Source organism: Dipodomys ordii, unplaced genomic scaffold, assembly GCF_000151885.1.
Source record: "Dipodomys ordii isolate 6190 unplaced genomic scaffold, Dord_2.0 Scaffold28, whole genome shotgun sequence".
Lineage (NCBI taxonomy): Eukaryota > Metazoa > Chordata > Mammalia > Rodentia > Heteromyidae > Dipodomys > Dipodomys ordii.
In genome coordinates, this window is record NW_012267244.1 from 12,195,141 (window position 1) to 12,208,359 (window position 13,219).

At 39.1% G+C, this 13,219-nt stretch overlaps 2 protein-coding genes across 4 annotated transcripts in view; one reads left to right on the top strand and one right to left on the bottom strand.

The window, feature by feature from the left end:
- Window positions 1-7,236, bottom strand: part of Trim23 (tripartite motif containing 23) — a 29,151-nt gene extending 21,915 nt beyond the window's left edge. Inside the window, exons 1-2 of one of the 2 annotated variants that reach the window (XM_013015926.1) lie at window positions 7,069-7,236; window positions 3,504-3,666 (exon numbers count right to left, since the gene is read on the bottom strand). In XM_013015926.1, the coding sequence (XP_012871380.1) occupies window positions 3,504-3,666; window positions 7,069-7,149 (244 nt within the window). In that variant the 5' untranslated portion in view covers window positions 7,150-7,236. The remainder of the gene's footprint in view (window positions 1-3,503; window positions 3,667-7,068) is intronic. The other variant, XM_013015927.1, reaches the window with a different exon arrangement.
- A 372-nt stretch (window positions 7,237-7,608) lies between these two features.
- Trappc13 (trafficking protein particle complex 13) overlaps window positions 7,609-13,219 on the top strand; it is a 30,936-nt gene continuing 25,325 nt past the window's right edge. For both annotated transcript variants that reach the window (XM_013015917.1, XM_013015918.1), the window contains exon 1: window positions 7,609-7,953. In XM_013015917.1, the coding sequence (XP_012871371.1) occupies window positions 7,908-7,953 (46 nt within the window). In that variant the 5' untranslated portion in view covers window positions 7,609-7,907. The remainder of the gene's footprint in view (window positions 7,954-13,219) is intronic.

Here is a 13,219-nt window from a genome sequence, read left to right on the forward strand (position 1 = left end):
ACAAAACAAAGAAACTAAAACCCTTATGGGCTGGGAAGGTGGCTCAGTGGTAGAGTACTTGCCTTTCATGCCTGAGGCCCTGGGTTCGATTTCTCAGCACCACATAAGCAAAAAGAAAAAAGCCGGAAGTGGCGCTGTGGCTCAAATGATAGAGCACTAGCCTTGAGCTGAAGAGCTGAGGGATAGCGCCCAGGCCCAGAGTTCAGGCCCCACGACCCAACCCAAAAAAAAAAAAAAAAAGATCCAGAGCTTTATACCAATTTTATTTATTCATTTGTGTAGTATTTTTTTTTTTCATTTTGTGGGTCATGAGGCTTGAACTCAGGGGGCCTAAATGCTGTCACTAAGCTATTTTTGCTCAGGGCTAGCTAGCATTCTACCAATTTGAGCCACACTATTACTTTCGGTTTTCTGGTGGTTGACTGGAGATAAGAGTCTCACAGACTTTCCTGCCTGAGCTAGCATTGAACCATAATCCTCAGCTCTCAGCTTCCTGAGTAGCTAGGATTACAGACATGAGCCACTAGTACCTGGCATCAATCACTTTTAGATAGCACATTTAAAAGAACCAGTGTTTCTTTTACCCAAAACTAGCAGACAAGCATATGTGCATGCTCTCTGTCTCTTGTCTCTCTCTCGGTCTCTGTCTGTCTCTCTCATACACACACATGCACGCGTGAGCATGCGCACACACACACACAGAGCATTCCTAAACCTTTAAATAAAAGCCAGTTAGCAGTTAGGGCTAACTCTCCATGGCAAGCTAATATAACAAAATACTTTATATTTCTGCTACTGAATGGTTGTTGACAATAAATATGTAAAAGGGTAATGGGCTTTTTTCCTTCTTGACTCTTCTTTTTTTTTTGGGTCCAGTCGTGGGACCTGAACTCTGGGCCAGGGCACTGTCCCTCAGCTCTTCAGCTCAAGGCTAGCACTCTACCACTTGAGCCACAGCACCACTTCCGGCTTTTTTCTTTTTGCTTATGTGGTGCTGAGGAATCGAACCCAGGGCCTTGAGCATGCAAGGCAAGCGCTCTACCACTGAGCCACCTTCCCAGCCCTTCTTTTTTTTTTTAAACCAAGGCTAAGTATGTTTATCTTCTCTGATTTCTGTGATATCCTTTCCCAAATACCATTACACTACCACTCAACTATTTCTTTCTTAGCCTTGTTGCCTCCCTACAAAGTTTTCCTATGTATGCTATGACAAGCTGAGTTCTACCTACTCTATTTATATAAAAATGCAGAAATACACAAAGCTTTCAATTGATAATTCTCCAATTATTCTGTCATCACATAATTAGCACATACCCATAAGCCCCAGTAAGTAGTACCTATATACTGGCTTGTATATCACTTAAGAATTCCATAATGGTCAAAACAACTTTAAAATTTTGATGTCTTAAAAATAACAAAAATTTATTTGTTTTGTTTATGCAGAACTTCAGCAATTTAGTAAGACAAGAAAGCCACTGCTCCCCATGTCCCATGGGGAGGGATACCTATCACAGAGCCTCCAACCACCTTGAGCACCTCACTGTGCAAGAAGAAAACTCCTGACTCATCATAAACAGCGTCTTAAAAACTTCCTCCTGGGATGAACAAATGCAGTAGTAGGATTCACTAGACTCTATGTTGAAAATGAACTTTTGCATGAGGATGAGAGGGAAAAACTGGGGGAGAGGCAAGAGATGACATTGTCCGAAAAGAAATGTACTCATTCTGACTTTAACTTTAACCCCTCTGTACATCACCTTTATAACACCAATTAAAAATGTTTTATCCAGTAAAAACAAAAACAAAACATATTAAAACTCTTGTATCTTTTTGTAGGTCAATAAATTACTTTAAACGTGTTCTACTTGATATATAATATTAAAATAAGCTGGGTTGGGGCTGGGAAGGTGGCTCAGTGGTAGAGTGCTTGCCTTGCATGCATGAGGCCCTGGGTTTGATTCCTCAGCACCACATAAGCAGAAAAATAAATAAATAAAATAAGCTGGGAGCCAGTGGCTCACACCTGTAATCCTAGCTACTCAGGAGGCTGAGATCTGAGGATCAGGATTCAAAGCCAGCCCGGGGAAGGAAAGTCTATGAGACTCTTATCTTCAATAAACCACTAGAAAACCAGAAGTGGTGCTGTGGCTCAAGCAGTAGAGTGCTCACCTTGAGCTGAAGAGTGCAGGGATAGCACCCAGGCCCAGAGTTCAAGCCCTGAGACCCACAAAAAATAAAAAAAAAACAAAAAGAAAACAACAACAAAAAAGACAAAAACAAAAACAAAAAACAAGCATCAATGGCTCATGCCTGTAATCCTAACTACTCGGGAGGATGGGATCTGAGGATCTCAACCTAGACTGGCTATGAGACTCTCATCTTCAATTAATCAGCAAAAGAGCCAGTTTCTGGTGCTGAAGTTATAGAGTATTAGCTTAGTGCACAAATACTCATATCCCCTAACTCAGGCCCTGAGTTCAAGCACCAAGGCTGGCGCTCGCATGCGAGCGCACACACACACACACACACACACACACACACACACACACCCCCCCAGAAGGAACAATCATACACACACACACACACACCGAACAATCATAACAAATACAAACATATTTCTTCTCTGATACTAGTAAATAAAAATTTAATGAGACTCCAATGGCTTTATCTGTATTTTCATCATTGATTCATTCTTTTGTAAGAAAACTTTGTTTTACTGGATTAGTAGCTTCAAACAAATATCTAATCTATGATAAATACTTTTCTCATTTGTTTGAATAAGGAAAGCATATATTTCCCAGGTGTTGTAAAGTTCTTCACAGATACATATTGAATATAAACTCATCTCAATGTTTGATGAAAGAAAATTAGTAATTTGAGTGCTAGTTTACCCAACAGAGACTCAAACATTTTGAAAGATATTGTGGAATTTTGCAATCTAAAACATCAAGTGCTGTTGGGCACCCATGGCCCGTGCTTGTAATCCTAGCTACTCAGGAGGCTGAGATCTGAGGATCGTGGTTCAAAGCCAGCCAGGGCAGGAAGTCCTTGAGACTCTTACCACCAATTAACCACCAGAAAACAGGAAGTGGAGCTATGGCTCAAGTGGTAGAGAATTTGCCTTAAGCTAAAAAGCTCAAGGATAGCGCCCAGGCCCACAGTTCAAGCTCCACGACCAACAAAAACTATCAAATAAAACTCAAGTGTAAAGACATTATTTCTGTGACATTTGTCTTATATAATTTTCAGTCTTTTCTGTTGTTGTTGGTTGCTGGGCTTGAGGGCATTGTCCCTAAGCTTTTATGCTCAAGGCTAGCATTCTACCACTTTGAGCCACAGCTCCACTTCCGGTTTTTGAGTGGTTAATTGGAGGTACGAGTCTCACTGACTTTCATGCCTGGGGTTGGCCCCCAATCAGCCTCCTGAGTAGCTAGGATTATAGGTAGAAGTCATAAGTGTCCTCCTAATTTTCAGCCTTAAATCCAAGTGAATAATTTTCTTACCTAGATCTGTTACTTGTCGATCAAATGGGCACCGTATTGCTCTTCCATGAAGGGGTAGTCGAGTGAGACAGTCATGACAGACTGTGTGTCCACAAAGCAAAAGGCGAGGAACTTTGTCTCCTTGCAAAGAAAAGACATCTTCACAAACTCCACACTCCAGAACCTAGAATATGAAATGGAAACAACTTTAAAGGCACACATATTTCAAGTTTAAAAACACTGAACCAATATAACAATTCAACATTGTTCTTTGCTCTGTCATGAAAAAAAATGGTCACTTTAAAGTACTTTAAATCACTTCTAAAAATTTAGAAATTAGTCATTCCATCTGATAGACCTTATCAAAATTGGGTGATAGTGAAGTGTCCTTAAAATAGTAAGTTTTAAAGACCAAGATAAAATTATCAACTAACATTACTGTTCCTTCTGAAAACTCTATCTGTAATAACAACATATAATGAATGCTACTAAAAGGAATTTCTGTGCAACTATTTTATGGCAATAAGTCATCATTAATTTCAACAAAAACAATATAATGAACTGGGATGATAGTTATATTTCCAAATGATAAAGAACTTGTAAGAAAAGACCACAAGGGGCTGGGAAGGTGTCTCAGTGGTAGAGTGCCTGCCTTGCATGCATGAGGCGCTGAGCAGAAAAAGCTCGAAGTGGTGCTGTAGCTCAAATAGAGCACTAGCCTTGAGCTGAAGAGCTGAGGGACAGCACCCAGGCCCAGAGTTCAGACTCCACAACTAGCCAAAAAAAAAAAAAAACACCACAAATAATGTTCAAATATTTTCTATTGTCAACTTACAGCAAATAATGTAAAGTTCAAAATACATTCAGCTAAGACTTAGATTTCTGTTCTTCATTAATAAATACAACCCTGGGTCAGAAAACTATTCTATCTACTTAGTTTCAATTACATGTATATGATTTCCCAAAAGCCATACAAAAGACAGGTCTAAGAATAATATATTCTGATTCTCAGGATCATGTGATTGTTTTAGTGACTAAACCATATTTCTAGCAGTAAAACATCTTCATGCTTCCATGCCTAACTCATGTCTTCCAATATTAAGTTTGAAACACCCACAATAGTATAAACTCCTGTGTCTGCCTTTCTGCTACAATATGATCCATACTGCTTCACTACCATGTACTTTAGAACTCTCGGTTCTGAGTTTATCATATAGATTTCATGTGATAAAATACTTAACTTTCTTTATACTAAAAAATGGCTAAACAAATATTTTTCTTATTAAATGCTATTTCTATCACATTAGTAAACTAACAATTCCTGAGTAACTTTTCTATCTATAGCTCAGTCCAACTAAAGTGACTATATTATCCTTTGGGCCTATTCTCAGGATGTGTCCACTGTAATATTCAAATACTTCCAACACCTTTTTTGAAAAGCACTAGAACATAGTTTCACTTATGTTAACTATGAGTAAATGCATTTTTAATCATTTTATACATTGAAGAAAGCTCAACATCAGGCATAGGGCAATTCATACATCAATGTTAATGACCAGTTACATCTCAAAATTCAGAGAATACTAAAAGAGGAGGGGGCAGGCATCTCAACAACCTAATAGATGTATGATCAGTGAAACAAAGGTCCAAGAAGACTACAAGTACTACTTAGCAAATAATACAGCAAGAAATTTTTTTCCTCAATATCTATGAATGGGACTTGCAGCTAATAGAATAATAAATTAAGCACTGATATATATTTTTTTCCTTGTTGGCTCTGAGGCTTGAACTCAGGACCTGGGTGCTATCCCCGAGATCTTTTCTCAAGGCCAGTGCTCTACTACTTTTTGCCACAGCTGGACTTCTGCTTTGTGAGTGGTTAATTGCAGAGTCTCAAGGGGACTTTTCTTGCTTGAGCTGCTTTCCAACTACAATCCTCATCTCTCTGCCTCCTGAGTAGCTAGGATTACAGGTATGATCCACCAGTGCCTGGTGCTAGATTTTAAAAACACACTTTTAAAATTACATTGCAGATATTACAAATGAATCTTCAAACTTATATATAAATCAAATTTAATAAACCATAAATTAAAAGACTATAGCCATAAATACTAAAAAAGGCTCATTTTGAAAATTCTGTAATATATTTCTAAACTTACTTCACAATATGAGATTTTTGTTTTCCCTAGTGACTGTCATCACCAACTTGTTTGTTTAACAAGAGGCTGTTTTACATATTATTAACATTATTTACTTTGACCTTTTCCTTTCAATGACTACCTCTTGCTTTCTCAAAAAGGTTTCTCATATTGCAGTTAGGCACATTTTACAAGCTAAGATGAAAATGAAAAGGAAGTATGCCTCTTACATATCAAATGCAGTGGTCTAACAAAGTGGGATTACACCTAAGTTACACTTTTGAGATTAACAGAAATGGAAGTAGCTATGACACCCACTCCAATTGTGGACTAAAACTTACAAATTACACACAAAATAATCTTCATTATCTTCTACCTAGCAAAAGCACAATTCAAAAAAGGAACTCTCAACTATACAATATGCCCAATAATGAGTTATGCTGTGCATCATCATCCACTAATACTGACTAATAATAAGTGATGGACATAAATATTTTATTTGTTGCCAAATAAAACCAAACCTCAACAGGAAATTACAGGTGCCAATTCAAGACATTAAAAGGACTTCAGAGATATTTCTGAAGTCAATTGTGATTGTACACTAAAACTACTTGTGGAAATTTTTTAAAATTATATTAATATCAGTATTATAATCAGAATTACAGGACTATATGTTGACATATGGTCACAAAAGAGAGTTACCAATGTCTTTACATAAGATCCTGGAGGGTACACAGTTATTCTCTCCATATCTTTCCATATTTCAATGTACGAGAATAGTTTCACGTATGCTAACTATGAGTAAATGCATCTTTAATCATTTATTTATACACTGAAGAAAGCATAGGGCAATTCATACATCAGTGTTAATGGCAGGTTACGCTGCAGTAGGAGACGTCTCAAAATTCAAAGAATACTAAAAGCAGAGGGGCCAGACATCTCAACAACTAACAGATGTATGATTACAAAGTACAGTCATGAAAAGCAGACTTTAGGGCCAGAAACTCAGAACTTTTGCCACATACTGCGTTTATGTAAACCTGGGTTTCCTTCCCTATTGTAAAACATGAATTAACATCTACCACAAAAGTAGATATGAGCGATGGCAATGGCTCAGCCTAATTCTTTTTTTTAATAAGCTAATTCATGCCTGTTGACTTTGCTAAATGCAAAGAACCTGGAGACAGAGCAACACCGATCTCTCTCACAGGCCCACAAAGTCCTTTCCTACAAACACGTCTCTTAATCTGTATAAACAGACCTGGCGGGCCCGGAGGGTAAGGGTAACAGAGGAGTAAGGAGGGGGAGACCAGTAAGGCCTTTGGGGGGGCCGGCCCGAGGTCGCGCATCCCGCCCATCCAAGACCGGGCCTCAACGACGCAGCCAGATTTCCAGGATGGACCAAAGGGAGGCCGATGGTGGAGAACAGAGCACGCAAGGTCGCTCACCTTCACCACAGTCATACCCCGGCTGCCCTGCCGGCCACTGTCTAGTCCGGCTGCTAGCTTGTTTACAACCAGGGTAGCCATCCTGGAAGGAGCGGCGCCGAAGATGCAGCCGTCAGAGCCTTCAACTGTGAGGCGGGGTTCAGCCACCGGCTACCCAGAGGCACCCGCGCGCGCGCTGCTGGTGAACAGGCGCACTACAGTTGAGAGGGCAGCTCCCTACTCCCTTCACTCCCCCTCGTCAGTCGCAAGCCGTTTGGCGGCACAGCCAAAGTGCGCATGCGCACTTTTATTTTTCAGAAAGTGCGAGTCATGGATGGAAAATTAAAAAAAAAAAAAGGTTAAACAAAGAGTAGAAGTAAAATTTTAGGTGTGACCACTGCTTCGGCAAGATTTCTTCTCCAAACTGCAAACCAGCCGGGAGGAGACCGGAGTGGACTACATCCCCCTGCATGCAGTGGTATGCACATATATAGAAACTACAACTCCCAGCATGCCACAGTCGGTTTCTCTACCCCGCCCCTCCGCTTCGTAGGCTTTCGCTAGCGTCAGACGCGGCGTTGGGTTCGTGAAGTCTTTTGGTGTGATTCCTTTTTTAGCTGGAAACTAGCTTTTCTTAATGCTTAGTGTCTTTGAGGCTTTAGGAATGACCTTGGGAGAAAGAAGCCGTTGGAGCTTTAAAGGACATAGCAAAATTTAAGTATTTTAGGGACTACCAGCCCAACGAAGCCGCTGCGTGGGCGCTGGAAGCCGCCTTCCCGCGAGTGCGCCTTTCCGTTTTCTTCCGGGCCACGGTGGACCTCGTCAGCCCCCGTAGGCCGCCGGGCAAAGTGCCGGTCAACATGGAAGTGAATCCCCCCAAACAGGAGCACCTGCTGGCGCTGAAAGGTACACTTGGGTGGTCGTGGGTCTCCTTACTGTTTTCTTTCCTTCTGAGACTCTCTTGCGTGGACTCGGCCTCTGGGGCGTAGGCCTCGTCCAGAAGTCCTGCCAGTGCTCGCCTCGGCCACCAACACGAGGAGTTTCACCCCGTTTCGGTTTTAGGCTTAGGAGCTGCCTTCCAGCCGGACCCCCGTGGCTCACGCCTGCAACCCTGGCTACTCAGGAATCTATGATCTCAGGCTTACAATTGGGAGTCAGTCTAGGTAGAAAATACCACCAGACTCTATCTACGGTTAACCACCTAAAAGCCAGAAGTGGAGCTGTGGCTCCCGTGCTAAACTGCTTAACCTTGACCAAAAAAAAGCCCAGGGACAACCTTCGGGTCCTGAGTTCGAGTCCCAGGACCGACGCGTCCTCTCTTTCGCCCTCTCTCCCTCCACCCTCCCTCTCTCTTACATACATACACACACACACACACGAAAAAGCTGTTTTCTAGAATGAAATATAAACCTGATAATAATCCACGGTTGTGGTCCACACTGCTGTCTGTAATCACTAGGTGTTACTCTCGGAAACTGCTGCTCTGACCCTATTGGAGAGATAGATTTCTGAACCAGATTAAATTACAGCGGACATTTAATGGGAAGTTTTCTATCTCTGTGTGGCACTAACAGAGTCCCCAGACTTTTATCTGCAAAGTTAGTATTGCAGTTGGACGCTCCATTCATCAATACCTTCTTGTATTGTGGTGGAGAAATGCTAGGTAGATACTTGAATTCATTTGAATTGCACTTAACTTTCTGATGGCATCCATATTGAGTCATACACTGATAGCTGGAGTGGACAATGTAGAATGTAAAAACTTTGCAATATTGATATAGCAACGGAACCTGTATGTTTAGCCTGAACAGATGATGTAGACTAAAGTAGACTATAGATAAAAGAAAGCTACTTTATATTCACTACCTTAGTCTCACATCAAGTATGTATAAAGGAGGTTGAAAGCAACTTTTCCAAGATCACATTCCTAGTAACATTTGAACACCATTTTATGATGTTGTATTGTCTGTCTCCTAATGAGTGAAATAGCATTTTCAGATTATTCATTACCTTACTGACTTCTCTGAATTTGGAGCAGTTATATTAGTTGCTAGATGTGACTTTATACAAATTGAACACTATGATACTATTAGACACAAATTCTAGGTATATGAAGTCTAATTGCCATTGGAAATTTTTAGTTTTCTGTTGTTTCTGATGTTTATTTTTCTGTTTCAAAAACGCAAGATAGCCGGGCACTTGTACCTCACGCTTGTAATCCTAACTATTCAGGAAGTTGAAATCTGAAGATCATGGTTTAAAGCCAGCCCTGCAGGAAAGTCCATGAGACTCGTACTTCCAGTAAACAACTAGAAAACCGGAAGTGGCTCTGTGGCTCAAGTGGTAGAACACTAGCCTTGAGCTGAATTGCTGAGTGACAGCGCCCAGGCCCAGAGTTCAAGCCCCATGACCGACAAAAACAACAAACCTCACAAAAAGCAAAAACAGAAAAATACAAGATATCAGTCTAGGAATGTGGCTTAGTGGTAGAGTACTTGCTTAGCATGCATGAAGCCCTAGGTTTGGTTCTTCAGTACTACATAGACAGAAAAAGCTGCAAGTGGGGCTGGGAAGGTGGCTCTGTGGTAGAGTGCTTGCCTTGCATGCATGAGGCCCTGGGTTTGATTCCTCAGCACCACATAAGCAGAAAAAGCCGGAAGTGGTACTTGGCTCAAGTGGTAGAGTACTAGCCTTGAGCTGAAGAGCTGAGGGACAACACCCAGTCCCAGAGTTCAGGCCCCACAACCGATGACAAAAAAAGAAAAAGCTGGAAGTGGTGCTGTGGCTGAAGTGGTAGAGTGCTAGCCTTGAGCAAAAGAAGCTTAAGGACAGTGCCCAGACCCTGAGTTCAAACCCCAGGACTGGCAAAACAAAAACCCCACAAGATACCTAGTAAAGAATATTTAAGGACTAAAAGGACAAGTGCATTATATGATAGTTTTTCAACTTTGGTACTGTTCTTCCCCTGATGTTTTAGTTAATTCAGAGTTTTCACAAGTTCTAATTTTATTGGTGCCAAAAAATATATCAATTTAAATGGTCACTTGTTTGCTTTTCTTATATTAAAATGTAAACTGCTAAGATCGTATCTTGTTGCTCTTCAATAAAAAGAACATTATTTAAATGAAGCTCTCACAACTTCAGTTGACCCTGAGTACAATAATGAATAAATTTAGATAACAATGAAAGAATTTTCAATGTCCTACACAATTTAAGGAAAGGAAAGAGAAAAAGTTATTCTTGGGAAAATAAGAGAAATATTATTCTTGGGAAAATATGTTACCACATATTTAAAAATATGCTACCACCTATTAAAATTATGGATGTTAAGCATTCATTTACAAATTTGAGAGTTACCAAACCTATCAGTAGACAGGATTATGTGAGTAGTTACTTCTTAACTCTTCAGAATCAGACTTGGGATCTCTTAAGACATAATGATAGAGTGTATCTATCATTGATAACCCTCCAGCTGGGAGAACCCTCATTAATTAGTTCTCTAATAATTTGGGGTAGGAAGGGATTCATCTCTTACTTTTTTTTTCTATAGTAGATTAGGATATGAAAAGGCCTGCATTATGAGTCTTACAACTTAGTTAAGAAGCCCAACTTAAAAATCACATCCTGGAGCAGAGGTGTGCTGAAACTTATTATCAGTGGCTTCAGTTGAAGACAACTGAGAACATCTGTGGGTGAAAAAAAAAAGTGTAGTTCTTATTCTTCCTCCAAGTGAAATTTAGGAGCCATGGTACTGAGGTCTTAATACAGTGAAAGTGCCCAGGATATACAGAGAAGATTTTGACTTATAACCAGCCATATGCATTTTTTGGTATTTACATCTGAGAATGATGTATCATACCTAAATATCTATATTTGGTAGAATTCATAAAAATAAAGGCAACTCCTTTTCTCCCATATAGATTAAAAATTATACTGATTTCATTATATTCACTTCAGATATCTCAGATTTTTAAGTACTATATTATATAACTCCAGTATTTTAAGAATCACTAGAGTACTCTGTTTCTGTTACAGGTTTTCTTTTGTTTGTTGGTTGGTTTGTTTTCTCAGTCATGGGGCTTGAACTCAGGGCCTGGGCACAATCTCTGAGATTTTTCTCTCAAGGTCAGTGCTCTACCACTTTAAGCCACAGCACCACTTCCAGTTTTCTGTGGTTAATTGGAGGTAAGAGTCTCAAGGTCTTTCCTGCCCCAGATGGCTTGGAATGGTGAGCCTCATATCTCAATCTTCTGAGTAGTAGCTAGGATTACAGGTGTGAGCCACCAGTGCCCAGCCTCTGCTAAATTTTTAAGACTAAGATAGCTTAATGTATTAATACTTTGAAGTGTTTTATTTCTATTGAGTTAGACATGTTAACAACTAAGATTTTGAGCTGGAAGTGATCTTAATAAACATCTCCTATTCCGTTGAGAAAGGATTTTCACGGTTGTCCATTATATTCACATTTGCTGATGGTATTTGATTAAAATTATATATAGGGACTTTTTTGTTTGTTTTTGTTGTGTTTTTCTCCCTACCTGTTTGTATACAGGTTTTCTGTACTATATCTTATTTTTTGCAATACTTCTACTTTAGGTCCTGTTGCCTCTGATTTGACAAGCGATACAGTCTTGTAATAATAAATTGCATTCTAGCTCTGAGGAGTTCAGCTAAGAAATTTTCTCTTCATTAAGAGTTATTGAATTACTGCAAAATGACTACACAAGTAATATTGCATTATCGACCATATGAGTATGATTGCACACAACTGCCAAAGATTGCAGAAAAGGCAATTCAAGACTTTCCTGTTCATCCATTATCAAGATTCATTCCTTGGTTTCCTCATGATGGATCCAAACTTCCACTCAAACCCAAAGGATTACCACCTATTATTTCTGGGGAAGCAGTTGAAGATATGAAACAGGACTTGACCGTTTCAGAACATGGTGCAAGAACACAGAGTTATGATTGCACAGTAGATCTTTTGGAGTTTCAACCAGCCTTGAAAAGGCAGCACTTAATCCAGTCACACACATTGACTGAACAGACTAATTCAGGAAATCAGGATGAAAAATCAGAAAAAAGAAGACAACACAAGAAGAGATCTTGGAGTGTTTCAATTGCCAGAAATAATTGCACCAAAAAGATTTTTCCTTTGTCTAAAAAATTACAAGAAAGCATAAAGGCACTAAATTTGCACTCATTATATAGAGCAAGATGGACAATAGAACATACTGTTTGCAGTAATCAGTCTCTGGAAAACATTTGGGTGAAACTCACTCGAATTATTAGACACAATGAACTTCCTTCCTGTAATGCTACAATTCAGAGACAGTTAGGCCAGATATGGGTATTCTGTGATATTCTTTACTGTGAATATGTGGGAAATCTTCTTAAAGTTAGATTAGCTCTTACTGGAAAAATTAATTTATTTGTGCATAAATATGGTGTTATTTTTAGTATGTAATGAATTCTACTGATTGCCAAAAATGGAATATTCTGAATGAACCAAGTATGGACTGAAATAGTGAGATAAATACATTTTATTTATTAAGATGTTTTCATGATTTTATAAAATTTAATGCTTCTATTATATAGCATATTCTTTACATTGTCAAGAAATAATTGTATAGTGACTTGTGTCTCAGAAATGATAAGTACAAGATGAATTCCTAAGCTTGTCAAGTAAAAAAAAGTCTGGATTCTGTTTATTAACAGCATTCTTTTAAATGGAATTAGGATAAATTATTATTGATATGAATTTGGAGGTAAAATGTTCTATTCTTTTGTTCTGATACCTTTACAGTGATTGAAAGTAGATTTTAATGAATCTTTATGACTTACTTTATCCTTACTCAAGTGTAATTTTTTTAAAGTAAAAATAAAAGCAATTCTGTTGGAAGTGCTGTTCAAGTGGCATGAATGTAATTCACAGAGAGAAACCAGACTCTTACAGATGTTTCCAATGATGTATAAATGCTAATATGTTGTTGTAAAACCAAGGAACAAGTAGAATTTGTCTAAATTATGAAGTATCTCTGATGCTATAACTTGTTTTGAAGGAACGTATCATCTAGGGATAAGAGCCCAAGTTGTCTATTTAATACAAGTAATTCAATGCTTTTTCTTTCTTGATATTGGGATTGGGACCAAGGGCTTCAAGCAAGTGTCC